Source organism: Oncorhynchus nerka, linkage group LG28 (assembly GCF_034236695.1).
Source record: "Oncorhynchus nerka isolate Pitt River linkage group LG28, Oner_Uvic_2.0, whole genome shotgun sequence".
NCBI lineage: Eukaryota > Metazoa > Chordata > Actinopteri > Salmoniformes > Salmonidae > Oncorhynchus > Oncorhynchus nerka.
Window position 1 is genome coordinate 12,773,472 of NC_088423.1, and position 14,853 is coordinate 12,788,324.

Genomic DNA, 14,853 nt, shown 5'->3' on the forward strand with positions numbered 1-14,853 from the left:
GTTTTTATTTACACTTGTGTGTGCGTGTGTATAAGCTGTTAAGTTATCCCTGATGAACCACACTGGCTGTGCTTTTCTCCATTTGTCCTTGTTTCTTCTTATCATTTATAAAAGCCATGTAATGTTCTGTGTAATTCCTTCCTGATGACAGAATTAAGTGGAAATACTTATTAGGTGCGGCACAGCTTTGTGTGTGGCGGGAGGGCGGGAGGAAGGTATCGATCTGTGGCGGCCTTCCTCGGGGTGGCTTAACTAGGCCTGTTGATGTCAGCGGTGATGTTATCAAGTCAGGGGTAACCAGAGCATCTCATTGGACCCAGAGATCTGACAGACCAGACTCCGCTGTCCTCTACCAACCAGGACAGGATACATCCTACCTTCTTTCCTTCCTTCCTGTCTCTCTGTGTCTCTCTCTCTCTCTGAGGGTATTGGTTCATTAATTATTTCATTAACTCTCTCTTTATCCCACTGTTTCTCACTTTCCCTCTCTCTCACACTTTCTCTCCCTTCTCCTCTACCTCGTCCTCCCGTATCCTCCTCTTTCTCCTCTGCATCGTCCTCCCTTCTCCTTCTCCTCTGCCTCGTCCTCCCTTCTCCTCCTCTTTCTCCTCTGCCTAATCTTCCCTTCTCCTCCTCTTTCTCCTCTGCCTCGTCCTCCCTTCTCCCCCTCTTTCTCCTCTGCCTAATCTTCCCTTCTCCTTCTCCTTCTCCTCTGCCTCGTCCTCCCTTCTCCTCCTCCTTCCCCTCTGCCTAATCTTCCCTTCTCCCCCTCCTTCTCCTTCACCTCGTCCTCCCTTCTCATCCTCCTTCTCCTCTACCTTGTCCTCTCTTCTCCTCCACCTCGTCCTCCCTTCTCCTCCTCCTTCTCCTCTGCCTCATCTTCCCTTCTCATCCTTCTCCTCTACCTTGTCCTCCCTTCTCCTCCTTCTTCCCCTCTACCTCATCCTCCCTTCTCCTCTTCCTTCTACTCTACCTTGTCCTCTCTTCTCCTCCTCCTTCTCCTCTGCCTCGTCCTCCCTGCTCCTCCACCTTCTCCTCTGCCTCATCTTCCTTTCTCCTCCTCCTTCCCCTCCACCTTGTCCTCCCTTCTCCTCCTCTTTCTCCTCTGCATCATCTTCCCTTCTTCTCCTCCGCCTCGTCCTCCCTTCTCCTCCTCCTTCTCCTCTGCATCATCTTCTCTTCTCCTTCTCCTCCTCCTCCTCCACCTCGTCCTCCCTTCTCCTCCCCCTTCTCCTCTGCCTCACCTTCGCTTCTCATCCTTCTCCCCTACCTTGTCCTCCCTTCTCATCCTCCTTCTCCCATCTCCTCTTCCTTCTACTCTACCTTGTCCTCTCTTCTCCTCCTCCTTCTCCTCTGCCTCGTCCTCCCTGCTCCTCGTCCTTCTACTCTGCCTCATCTTCCCTTCTCCTCCTTCTCCTCTACCTTGTCCTCCATTCTCCTCCTCCTTCCCCTCTACCTCATCCTCCCTTCTCCTCGTCTTTCTCCTCTACCCCGTCCTCCCTTCTCCTCTGCATCATCTTCCCTTCTCCTCCTTCTCCTCTGCCTCGTCCTCCCTTGTCCTCCTCCTTCTCCTCTGCATCATCTTCCCTTCTCCTCCTTCTCCTCTGCCTCGTCCTCCCTTGTCCTCCTCCTTCTTCTCTGCATCATCTTCCCTTCTCCTCATTCTCCTCTTCCTTGTTCTCCCTTCTCCTCCTCTTTCTATTCTGCCTCGTCTTCCCTCCTCCTTCTCATCTGCCTCATCTTCCCTTCTCCTCCTTCTCCTCTAACTCGTCATCCCTTCTCCTCCCCCTTCTCCTCTACCTCCTCCTCCTTCCCCTCTCCTCCTCCTTCCCCTCTACCTCGTCCTCCCTTCTCCTCCTCCTTCCCTCGACCTCTTCCTCCCTTCTCCTCCTTCTCCTCTACCTTGTCCTCTCTTCTCCTCCTCTTTCTCCTCCTCTACCTCATCCTCCCCTCTCCTCCTCTTTCTCCTCTGCCTAGTCCTCCTTCTCCTCTGCTTCATCTTCATCTTCCCTTCTCCTCCTTCTCCTCTACCTTGTCCTCCCTCCTTTTTGCCCCTGCCTCATCTTCCCTTCTCCTCCTTCTCCTCTGCCTCATCTTCCCTTCTCCTCCTCTTTCTCCTCTGCCTCGTCCTCCCTTCTCCTCCTCCTTCTCCTCTACCTTGTCCTCTTTTCTGCTCCACCTCGTCCTCCCTTCTCCTCCTTCTCCTCTGCCTCATCTTCCCTTCTCATCCTTCTCCTCTACCTTGTCCTCCCTTCTCCTCCTCCTCCTCCCCCTCTTCCTCGTCCTCCCTTCTCCTCCTCTTTCTCCTCTGCCCTGTCCTCCCTTCTCCTCTGCATCATCTTCCCTTCTCCTCTGCCTCGTCCTCCCTTCTCCTCCTCTTTCTCCTCTGCCTCATCCTCCCTTCTCCTCTACCTCGTCCTCCCTTCTCCTCCCCCTTCTCCTCTATCTTGTCCTCTTTTCTGCTCCACCTCGTCCTCCCTTCTCCTCCTTCTCCTCTGCCTCATCTTCCCTTCTCCTCCTTCTCCTCTTCCTTGTCCTCCCTTTTCCTCCTCTTTCTATTCTGCCTCATCCTCCCTTCTCCTCCTCCTTCTCATCTGCCTCATGTTCCCTTCTCCTCCCTCTCCTCTACCTCGTCCTCACTTATCCTCTGCATCATCTTCCCTTCTCCTCCTTCTCCTCTGCCTTGTCCTCCCTTCTCCTCCTCCTTCTACTCTGCCTCATCTCTGCCTCATCTTCCCTTCTCCTCATTCTCCTCTTCCTTTTCCTCCCTTCTCCTCCTTTTTCTATTCTGCCTCGTCCTCCCTTCTCCTCCTCCTTCTCATCTTCCCTTCTCCTCCTTCTCCTCTACCTCGTCCTCCCTTCTCCTCCCCATTCTCCTCTACCTCGTCCTCCCCTCTCCTCCTCCTTCCCCTCTACCTCGTCCTCCTCCTCCTTCCCCTCTACCTCGTCCTCCCCTCTCCTCCTCCTTCCCCTCTACCCCGTTGTCCCTTCTCCTCCCTCCTTCCCCTCTACCTCGTCCTCTCTTCTCCTCCTCTTTCTCCTCTGCCTCGTCCTCCCTTGTCCTCCTCCTTCTTCTCTGCATCATCTTCCCTTCTCCTCATTCTCCTCTTCCTTGTTCTCCCTTCTCCTCCTCTTTCTATTCTGCCTCGTCTTCCCTCCTCCTTCTCATCTGCCTCATCTTCCCTTCTCCTCCTTCTCCTCTAACTCGTCATCCCTTCTCCTCCCCCTTCTCCTCTACCTCCTCCTCCTTCCCCTCTCCTCCTCCTTCCCCTCTACCTCGTCCTCCCTTCTCCTCCTCCTTCCCCTCGACCTCTTCCTCCCTTCTCCTCCTTCTCCTCTACCTTGTCCTCTCTTCTCCTCCTCTTTCTCCTCCTCTACCTCATCCTCCCCTCTCCTCCTCTTTCTCCTCTGCCTAGTCCTCCTTCTCCTCTGCTTCATCTTCATCTTCCCTTCTCCTCCTTCTCCTCTACCTTGTCCTCCCTCCTTTTTGCCCCTGCCTCATCTTCCCTTCTCCTCCTTCTCCTCTGCCTCATCTTCCCTTCTCCTCCTCTTTCTCCTCTGCCTCGTCCTCCCTTCTTCTCCTCTACCTTGTCCTCTTTTCTGCTCCACCTCGTCCTCCCTTCTCCTCCTTCTCCTCTGCCTCATCTTCCCTTCTCATCCTTCTCCTCTACCTTGTCCTCCCTTCTCCTCCTCCTCCTCCCCCTCTTCCTCGTCCTCCCTTCTCCTCCTCTTTCTCCTCTGCCCTGTCCTCCCTTCTCCTCTGCATCATCTTCCCTTCTCCTCTGCCTCGTCCTCCCTTCTCCTCCTCCTCCTCCTCCTCTTTCTCCTCTGCCTCATCCTCCCTTCTCCTCTACCTCGTCCTCCCTTCTCCTCCCCCTTCTCCTCTATCTTGTCCTCTTTTCTGCTCCACCTCGTCCTCCCTTCTCCTCCTTCTCCTCTGCCTCATCTTCCCTTCTCCTCTTCCTTGTCCTCCCTTTTCCTCCTCTTTCTATTCTGCCTCATCCTCCCTTCTCCTCCTCCTTCTCATCTGCCTCATGTTCCCTTCTCCTCCCTCTCCTCTACCTCGTCCTCACTTATCCTCTGCATCATCTTCCCTTCTCCTCCTTCTCCTCTGCCTTGTCCTCCCTTCTCCTCCTCCTTCTCCTCTGCCTCATCTCTGCCTCATCTTCCCTTCTCCTCATTCTCCTCTTCCTTGTCCTCCCTTCTCCTCCTTTTTCTATTCTGCCTCGTCCTCCCTTCTCCTCCTCCTTCTCATCTTCCCTTCTCCTCCTTCTCCTCTACCTCGTCCTCCCTTCTCCTCCCCATTCTCCTCTACCTCGTCCTCCCCTCTCCTCCTCCTTCCCCTCTACCTCGTCCTCCCCTCTCCTCCTCCTTCCCCTCTACCTCGTCCTCCCCTCTCCTCCTCCTTCCCCTCTACCTCGTCCTCCCCTCTCCTCCTTCCCCTCTACCCCGTTGTCCCTTCTCCTCCCTCCTTCCCCTCTACCTCGTCCTCTCTTCTCCTCCTCTTTCTCCTCTGCCTCGTTGTCCCTTCTCCTTCTCCTTCCCCTCTACCTCGTCCTCTCTTCTCCTCCTCTTTCTCCTCTGCCTCGTTGTCCCTTCTCCTTCCTCCTTCCCCTCTACCTCGTCCTCTCTTCTCCTCCTCTTTCTCCTCTGCCTCATTGTCCCTTCTCCTTCCTCCTCCTCTACCTCGTCCTCCCTTCTCCTCCTCTTTCTCCTCTACCTTGTCCTCCCTCCTTCTCCTCTGCCTCATCTTCCCTTCTCCTCCTCCTTCCCCTCGACCTCTTCCTCCCTTCTCCTCCTTCTCCTCTACCTTGTCCTCTCTTCTCCTCCTCTTTCTCCTCCTCTACCTCATCCTCCCCTCTCCTCCTCTTTCTCCTCTGCCTAGTCCTCCTTCTCCTCTGCTTCATCTTCATCTTCCCTTCTCCTCCTTCTCCTCTACCTTGTCCTCCCTCCTTCTCCTCTGCCTCATCTTCCCTTCTCCTCCTTCTCCTCTGCCTCATCTTCCCTTCTCCTCCTCTTTCTCCTCTGCCTCGTCCTCCCTTCTCCTCCTCCTTCTCCTCTACCTTGTCCTCTTTTCTGCTCCACCTCGTCCTCCCTTCTCCTCCTTCTCCTCTGCCTCATCTTCCCTTCTCATCCTTCTCCTCTACCTTGTCCTCCCTTCTCCTCCTCCTCCTCCCCCTCTTCCTCGTCCTCCCTTCTCCTCCTCTTTCTCCTCTGCCTTGTCCTCCCTTCTCCTCTGCATCATCTTCCCTTCTCCTCTGCCTCGTCCTCCCTTCTCCTCCTCCTCCTCCTCCTCTTTCTCCTCTGCCTCATCCTCCCTTCTCCTCTACCTCGTCCTCCCTTCTCCTCCCCCTTCTCCTCTATCTTGTCCTCTTTTCTGCTCCACCTCGTCCTCCCTTCTCCTCCTCTTTCTTCTCTGCCTCATCTTCCCTTCTCCTCCTTCTCCTCTCCCTTGTCCTCCTTTCTCCTCCTCTTTCTATTCTGCCTCATCCTCCCTTCTCCTTCTCCTCTGCCTCAGCTTCCCTTCTCCTCCTCCTTCTCCTTTACCTCGTCCTCCCTTCTCCTCCTCCTTCTCCTCTACCTTGTCCTCTTTTCTCCTCCTCTTTCTCCTCTGCCTCGTTGTCCCTTCTCCTTCCTCCTTCCCCTCTACCTCGTCCTCTCTTCTCCTCCTCTTTCTCCTCTGCCTCGTTGTCCCTTCTCCTTCCTCCTTCCCCTCTACCTCGTCCTCTCTTCTCCTCCTCTTTCTCCTCTGCCTCATTGTCCCTTCTCCTTCCTCCTCCTCTACCTCGTCCTCCCTTCTCCTCCTCTTTCTCCTCTACCTTGTCCTCCCTCCTTCTCCTCTGCCTCATCTTCCCTTCTCCTCCTCTTTCTCCTCTACCTTGTCCTCTTTCTCCACCTTGTCTTCCCCTCTACCTAATCCTCCCTTCTCCTCCTCTTTCTCCTCTGCCTCATCTTCCCTTCTCCTCCTCCTTCTCCTTTACCTCGTCCTCCCTTCTCCTCCTCCTTCTCCTCTACATTGTCCTCTTTTCTCCTCCTCTTTCTCCTCTGCCTCGTTGTCCCTTCTCCTTCCTCCTTCCCCTCTACCTCGTCCTCTCTTCTCCTCCTCCTTCTCCTTTACCTCGTCCTCCCTTCTCCTCCTCCTTCTCCTCTACCTTGTCCTCTTTTCTCCTCCTCTTTCTCCTCTGCCTCATTGTCCCTTCTCCTTCCTCCTTCCCCTCTACCTCGTCCTCTCTTCTCCTCATTCTCCTTTACCTCGTCCTCCCTTCTCCTCCTCCTTCTCCTCTACATTGTCCTCTTTTCTCCTCCTCTTTCTCCTCTGCCTCGTTGTCCCTTCTCCTTCCTCCTTCCCCTCTACCTCGTCCTCTCTTCTCCTCCTCCTTCTCCTTTACCTCGTCCTCCCTTCTCCTCCTCCTTCTCCTCTACCTTGTCCTCTTTTCTCCTCCTCTTTCTCCTCTGCCTCGTTGTCCCTTCTCCTTCCTCCTCCTCTACCTCGTCCTCCCTTCTCCTCCTCTTTCTCCTCTACCTTGTCCTCCCTCCTTCTCCTCTGCCTCATCTTCCCTTCTCCTCCTCTTTCTCCTCTACCTTGTCCTCTTTCTCCTCTACCTTGTCCTCTTTCTCCACCTTGTCTTCCCCTCTACCTAATCCTCCCTTCTCCTCCTCTTTCTCCTCTGCCTTGTCCTCCCAACTCCTCCTCCTTCTCCTCTACCTTGTCCTCTCTTCGCCTCCTCTTTCTTCTCTGCCTCATCTTCCCTTCTCCTCCCCCTTCTCCTCTGCCTCATCTTCCCTTCTCCTCCTCCTTCTCCTTTACCTCGTCCTCCCTTCTCCTCCTCCTTCTCCTCTGCCTCATCTTCCCTTCTCCTCTTTCTCCTCTCCCTTGTCCTCCCTTCTCCTCCTCTTTCTATTCTGCCTCATCCTCCCTTCTCCTCCTTCTCATCTGCCTCATCTTCCCTTCTCCCCCCTTTCCTCTACCTCGTCCTCCCTTATCCTCCTCTACCTCGTCCTCCCCTCTCCTCCTCCTTCTCCTCTACCTTGTCCTGTCTTCGCCTCCTCTTTCTTCTCTGCCTCATCCTCCCTTCTTCTCCTCCTTCTCCTTTACCTCGTCCTCCCTTCTCCTCCTACTTCTCCTCTACCTTGTCCTCTTTCTCCTCTACCTCGTCCTCCCCTCCTCTTTCTCCTCTACCTCGTCCCCCCCTCTCCTCCTCTTTCTCCTCTGCCTCATCCTCCCTTCTCCTCTACCTCGTCCTCCCTTACCCTCCTCTTTCTCCTCTACCTCGTCCTCCCCTCTCCTCCTCTTTCTCCTCTGCCTCGTCCTCCCTTCTCCTCTACCTTGTCCTCCCTTCTCCTCTACCTTGTCCTCCCTTCTCGTCCTCCCTTCTCTTCTGCCTTATCTTCCCTTCTCCTCCTATATCTCCTCCTCCCTCCCTCCCTTCCTTTGTCTTTATCATCCTCTCTCTCACTCTACTTTTCTCTTGTGCGCAGCAATTTGACTGTCTTTGCAGCTCAGCAAAATGAACCGTGTGTGTGTGTGTGTGTGTGTGTGTGTGTGTGTGTGTGTGTGGTTGTGGGTGTGGGCTGGCTGGTCCCTCATGAATATTCTAGTTGATCTGCAGGCGGTGACAATGACAGAGTTAATGACAGTGATAGATGGAGAGACAGCACTCCTTTAGCACTCTCCCTCCTTTCACTCCGTCTGTCCACCTCTTTCCCTCTCACTCTGTCAATGTGTGTGTGTGTGTGCTCGTGTGTGTGTGAATGCTATAACTTAGCTAACATTCACCCTGTTTGCCAATCACTTGTTTAGGCGGCGGCAATAGTAAAAAATAATGTAATTATTTTCTCTCTCTCGCCAGGAGAGGACGTTTTGACCTTTGACCTTTGTAGCCTGGCGACCCTGGCTGCGGCTCGCAGTCTGGAGCTTGGGGAAGGAGTTCCAGGGAGTGGGGAGGGGAAGCACTGTCCCGTCAGGATGACCTTCAACCTGCGACGGAAATGCAGCTGGACGCCTCGCCATGAGCCGGTATGTGTGTATGCCTAAACACACATAGAACTTTCCATACACACACATAACTGAACACACACACTCAAATGTGCACATACAGACAGTCCTGTAGGTATACACACTTGTTTACTCAAACATATAATGCACATGTACAGAATATAACTGTACTGTATATACACAGCTATACAGTATATAACTGTACTGTATATACACAGATACACAGTATATAACTGTACTGTATATACACAGAAACAATTGTAATGTATATACACACAGTATTTAACTGTACCATGTATACTGTGTATATATATATATATATATATATAACTGTATATACACACATACACAGTATATAACAGTAATGTACTGTATTTGTTCATTTCTTTATTTAACTAGGCAAGTCAGTTAAGAACAAATTCTTATTTTCAATGACGGCCTAGGAACAGTGGGTTAACTGCCTTGTTCAGGGGCAAAATGACAGATTTGCACCTTGTCAGCTCGGGGATTCGATCTCGCAACCTTTCGGTTACGAGTCCAACGGTCTAACCACCAGGCTACACAGATACACAGTATATAACGGTACTGTACATGCATGTTAAAACACAGTATATAACTGTACTATATATATATACACACAGATATAGAGTATACACTGTACTGTATATACATACATACACAGTATATAACTGCACTGTATATACACACAGATACACGAGCTACATTTTCTATGTACTGTCACACAGTACAGTCCATTTACAATCTACTATATCCTTCATGTCTATCTGTCTGCAGGTGTGTCCGGTGAAGGGTGTCATGGAGACGGTGGATGGGGCGGAGCTTGCGATACGAGTCCAGCTAGCGGAGATCCAGAGACGTTACAAAGAGAAACAGAGAGAACTGACAAAGCTGCAGAGAAAACATGACCGCCAGAAAGCAGAGACCTCTCATAGCCCTGCTCGCAGACGACCCGGTCGCCCCCGGAAACGCAAGTCTACCTCCAGTCCCAGCGCCTCAGACGGCCCCAAGAGACTCAGGCGAGTGTCTCCGCAGGGATTCTCCTATCCATTTATTCACTTATACAAGTTTAAAGTTTTAATGTCACATGCACAAATACAGTGAAATGCCTTTCTTGCAAACTCAAAACCCAACAATGCAATAATCAATAACAATGTATTACTAGAAAAAAAAACACACAAGAAATAAGAATAGGAAATATGAAATACACCATAAAGTAAGTAACTAAGCATACTATATACAGGAAATATTTGAAAAGTCAGTTCCAATAACATATGTACATGTGCAAGGATACTGGAGTGATGGAAGTAGACATAGGGTGATTAGGCAACAGGATATATGATAAACAGAGTAGCAGCAGCTTGTATGTTAGTAGGTGTGTGGCTGTGTAGAGTCAGTATAAATGTCTGCATATTATGTGTGAGTGAGCAGATGATGGGGTGACTGTGTGTGTGTTGGAGTGACAGTGTTTGTGAGTATTTAGGTCCTTGTGAGTGTGCATAGAGAGGGCAAATATTGAAATAAAAGGTCAATAAAGATACAAGGTAAACTCGGTCCATGTAGCTATTTTGTTAGCTATTTATCAGTTGTATTGCTTGGAGACAAAAGCTGTTCAAGAGCTGGTTGGTGTCAGACTTGATGCACCGGTAGCTCTTGCCGTGCGACAGCAGAGAAAATAGTCTATGGCTTGAGTGGTTGGGGTCTTTGACCATTTTCCGGACCTTCTTTTCACACCGCCTGATATAGAGGTCCTGGATGGCAGGGAGCTCCGTCCCAGTGATGTACTGGGCTGTCCGCACAACCCTCTGTAGTGCCATGCGATCCAGGGCGGTGCTGTTGCCATACCAAGCAGTGATGCAGCCAGTCAATATGCTCTCAATTGTACAGCTGAAGAACCTTTTAAGGATTTGAGGGCCCATGACAAACTTTTTCAAGCTCCTCAGAGGGAAGAGGTGCTGTCGTACCTTCTTCATGACTGTGTGTGTGTTTGGACCACTAAGTCTTTAGTGATTAGAGGAACATGAAGCTGTTTACATGCTCTACATGCTCCCTGTTGATGTGGATGGGGACGTGCTCGCCCCTACGTTTTCTGTAGTCCACGATCAGCTCCTTGGTCTTGCTGATGTTGAGGGTGAAGTTGTTGCTCCGGCACCACACTGCCAGGTCTCTGACCTCCTTCCTGTATGCTGATTCATCGTTGCCGATGATCAGGCCTACTGTCGTCAGGGAACTTGATAATGGTGTTGGAGTTGTGTGTGGCCACACAATCGTGGGTGAATAAGGAGTACAGGAGGGGACTAAGCACACACCCCTGTGGGGCTCCTGTGTTAAGGGCCAGTGTGGTGGAGGTGATGTTGCCTACCCTCACCACCTCAGGTTGGCTCGTCACGAAGTCCAGGATCCAATTGCAGAGGGAGGTGTTCAGACCCAGAGTCCTAAGCTTGGTGACGAGCTGTAGTCAATGAACAGCATTCTCACAAAGTTATTCCTCTTATCTAGGTGGGTGAGGGCAGTGTGGAGAGCAATTGAGATTGCGTCATCTATGGATCTGTTGGGGTGGTATGCAAATTAGAGTGGGTCTAGGGTATCTGGGATGGTGGAGTTAATGTGTGCCATAACCAGCCTCTCAAAGCACTTCCTGATTACAGAAGTGAGTGCTACAGGGCGGTAATCATTGTGTCATGAAGCCTTGATTGTGGTCATTTAAAAAAATGTGGGGAATTAAAGACGGACAAGGAGAGGTTGAAAATGACCGTGAATATGCCTGCCAGCTGTTCTGCGCATGCTCTGAGAACGCACCCTGGAATACCGTCGGGGCCCGCGGCCTTGCAGGTGTTGACCTGATTAAAGACCCTAAAGGTGTGACGGCCCTCACGCCCGGATCAATGTTGTTGTCAAAGCGTGCATAAAATGCATTGAGTTTGTCTGGTAGAGAGGCATCATTGGGCAGATCATGGTTGGATCTTCCTTTGTAATCCGTAGTAGACTGTAGCCCCTCCACATGTGGCGGGTGTTAGAGCCTGTGGAATATGATTTCACCTTATTCCTATATTGTCCTTTTGCTCGTTTGATGACTCTGTGGAGGTCATAGCGGGCCTTCTTGTACTTATTCCTGTCTTCGGCCGTGTAGCATCAGGGTTGTCTGCGATAGCTCTGTGTGTGGTAGTCATGTCCTTTAGTTTAGCACCAACTTCGGTGTTAATCCAGGGCTTTTGATTGGGGAAGCAGTGAACCTTCACCGTGGGTACAACGTCGCTGAAGCATTTTGTATTGAAGCCAGTGACGGAGATGGTTAGGTCGTCAATGTTATCGGCAGAATCTCGAAACATATTCCAGTCAGCGCTAGCATAGCAGTCCCGTAGCTTACCCTCTGATTCTGGTGACCATTTCTCAATGGAGCAAATTGCTGGTACTTTGAGGGAGGGCCTTGTATCCTTGACTGTGGGTCGAATAGCAGTGGTCTAGGGCTTTATGGCCTTTAGTGTCGTTGGAGATGTATTGATGGTAGTTGGGCATTAATTGAAATCTCCGGAAACCAGAAAGGCAACCTCTGGGTGTAGGGTTTCCTTCTGGTTTATAGCCTTGTACAGTTCTTAAGTGCCAGCTTATTATTTTTATTGTCCTGAGGTGGAATGTATACAGCAGTCACGATAAATAACAACTGAAAACTCCCTCGAGAGGTAGAAAGGTCGGAATTTGACCATCAGATATTCCAAGACGGGTGAACAGTGGGTCGACACTTCCACCTTGCTGGAATTAGGACACCAGTTGGAGTTGAGGAAGAGGCAAATACCCCCCCGATTTCCCCGACTCCACTGTCCTGTCCGCCCGGTGAATGGAGAATCCATCGAGTTGGATAGCCGTGGGGGGTATCTTGTATGAGAGCCATGTTTCTGAAAAGCAAAGAATATTGCAGTTCCGAGAGTCGCGTTGGTAGCAAGTCCGTGATTAGAGATCCTCCATCTTATTATCGAGTGACTGTACATTAGCCAGTGGAATGGAGGGAAGAGGTGGCCGGTTTTCCCTTCGCCTTAATCTCACCAGGATCCACCCTCTCTTCTCTGTAACGCCGAAAATTGGGTTGGAATTACAGAGGGAGCCCAGGGCAGATGATTTGAAGTAGAAGCCGTAACTGGGGTAAGTAACTGCCGATCTGATGTTCAAAGTTCTTGTCAGTTGTAAGAAATAATAGAGGATACATTACAGGAAATAGAGTCAAAATAAAGGACAAAATAATCACAGAAAATCTGTCTTGGGTCAGAGCTTGTAAAACGACAGCCATCCAGTAAGGCGCCATCTTGGTTTTTCCTTATATTTAGGACTCATAGAAATATTGTTGCCTGGGATGAACCCTGTTGAGCTTCTTTATAAGAGGAACTGCTGCCCCCCCCCTCTCTCTCTCTTACACACGCACACCATATTTATCACTCCATTGATTATGTTCTGACCCCCTCTCACCCTCAGCACATATTAATATGGACAAAGTCCCCATGTAGACTTATCACAGTGATGAATGACTCTACAACCCCCTCTTCTTACACACACACACACACACACACACACCATTACAAAGCAAATCCCCTAATGCCCTACACAGTGTTAATTTCCAGTGTTAGGTCATCATATTGATGGATGTGTTTTCTGGCTGTGCTCCACCTATGATAGCGTGATAAACTGATTAAACAAGCACAACGTTTATCACGGTTACCACAGTGATTACAACACACTAATGAAAAATGACAACACGCACACACAGACGACACACACACACCACACACATCCCATATTTGTTTAATTACTGGAGCTGGCTGGTATGTGACAGGGTGTATTTTTTTATTAATTAATGAATGAGTGTAGTATCATTAGTGTATTCCTTAATCTTTGAGAGAGAGACAGACAGAGAGAGAGAGACAGAGAGAGTTTCTCTAGCAACTGGTCTCTTGGTGGCAGTACTTGTTGGCATCGGTGTTGGAGAGAGGAAAAAGGGGAAGGCTGTTATAGTAAATTACATTAACTGTTGATTCTACGTCATTCTACATCAACCAACTGCCCTTGTCCCCTCTTCACATACTCTCCTTCCAGTGAGGATGTGACTGAGGGCTATCACTGGGTTTTAGGGACTGGCTGGGGGTCAAAGGTTGAAAGGAGAGGTCAGGGGGTGATGGTGACAGACAGGTTAGGGCTGGGTGATGGAGAGTTGGTGTGTGGGATGGGAATGAGGGGTATGGGTAGGTTCGCAAAATTCCAGAAACTTTCAATAAATTCCCTGGATTTCCTGCTTATTCTGTACGGATTCCAGGAATCCTCCAACCGGGATTTCAGGAAAACCAGGGAATTTATTGATGGTTCCCGGAATTTTGTAACCCTAGGTATGAGTGGTGTGGCAGTTTGTTAGGGGGAGTTTCTCTGTAGAATCTGTAGATCTGTAGATCCTGACCTCAGCAGGAAGCTGGCTTCTCTGTAGATCCTGACCTCAGCAGGAAGCTGGCTTCTCTGTAGATCCTGACCTCAGCAGGAAGCTGGCTTCTCTGTAGATCCTGACCTCAGCAGGAAGCTGGCTTCTCTGTAGATCCTGACCTCAGCAGGAAGCTGGCTTCTCTGTAGATTCTGACCTCAGCAGATCAGTGTTGCCTTTCTTTTTGTCTGACTGCCTGAGATGACAACTCAACCAGGTGGTATTTCTCTCAGGTTTCACATTACACATCCTATCTTCCCCTCCTCTTTTCATGCTCCTCCTTTCCTCCATTCATTCCCTGCTTAATCCTCTCCTCTCCCTTCTCCCTTTACTCTGCTCCTTCCCCAACTCTATCTATTTCCCTCCTTTCTCCCCCTCCCTGCCTCCCTCCCCCTCCCTGCATCCATCCATCCCTGCCTCCCTTCTTTCTTCCTCCCTCCCTCCCTCCGTCATTTAATCCTCCCTCCCTTCCTTCTCCCTCCCTCCTCCTTCCCGCCTCCTTCCCTCTCTTTTCCTTGAAGGGAGACACTGAGCTCTGAGGGAATATAGGATTCACCTGCCTCAGACACCAGCTGCTCATAGCAGGGAGAGTGTGAGTGTGTGTGTGTGTGTGTGTGTGTGTGTGTGCTTATTTGAGATCGAAAGATGGAAAGAGAAAAAGGGTAGTGGAGCAGTGGTGTTCAATGGAGGTGTTCATCTATCCAGCCCTGGAGCAGGGAGTGGTGGTGTTCATCTATCCAGCCCTGGAGCAGGGAGTGGTGGTGTTCATCTATCCAGCCCTGGAGCAGGGAGTGGTGGTGTTCATCTATCCAGCCCTGGAGCAGGGAGTGGTGGTGTTCAATGGAGGTGTTCATCTATCCAGCCCTGGAGCAGGGAGTGGTGGTGTTCATCTATCCAGCCCTGGAGCAGGGAGTGGTGGTGTTCAATGGAGGTGTTCATCTATCCAGCCCTGGAGCAGGGAGTGGTGGTGTTCAATGGAGGTGTTCATCTATCCAGCCCTGGAGCAGGGAGTGGTGGTGTTCAATGGAGGTGTTCATCTATCCAGCCCTGGAGCAGGGAGTGGTGGTGTTCAATGGAGGTGTTCATCTATCCAGCCCTGGAGCAGGGAGTGGTGGTGTTCATCTATCCAGCCCTGGAGCAGGGAGTGGTGGTGTTCAATGGAGGTGTTCATCTATCCAGCCCTGGAGCAGGGAGTGGTGGTGTTCAATGGAGGTGTTCATCTATCCAGCCCTGGAGCAGGGAGTGGTGGTGTTCAATGGAGGTGTTCATCTATCCAGCCCTGGAGCAGGGAGTGGAGGTGCAGCCCTGGAGCAGGGAGTGGTGGTGTTCAATGGAGGTGTTCATCTATCCAGCCCTGGAGCAGGGAGTGGTGGTGTTCATCTAT

General features: G+C 50.9%; 1 protein-coding gene across 1 annotated transcript in view; it reads left to right on the top strand.

Moving 5' to 3' along the window:
* The window catches only part of LOC115121076 (BAH and coiled-coil domain-containing protein 1-like), a 105,541-nt gene that overhangs the window by 63,325 nt on the left and 27,363 nt on the right, over positions 1-14,853 (top strand). The window contains 2 exon segments of the mRNA XM_065012643.1: positions 7,851-8,017; positions 8,792-9,033. Coding sequence (XP_064868715.1) covers positions 7,851-8,017; positions 8,792-9,033 — 409 coding nt within the window.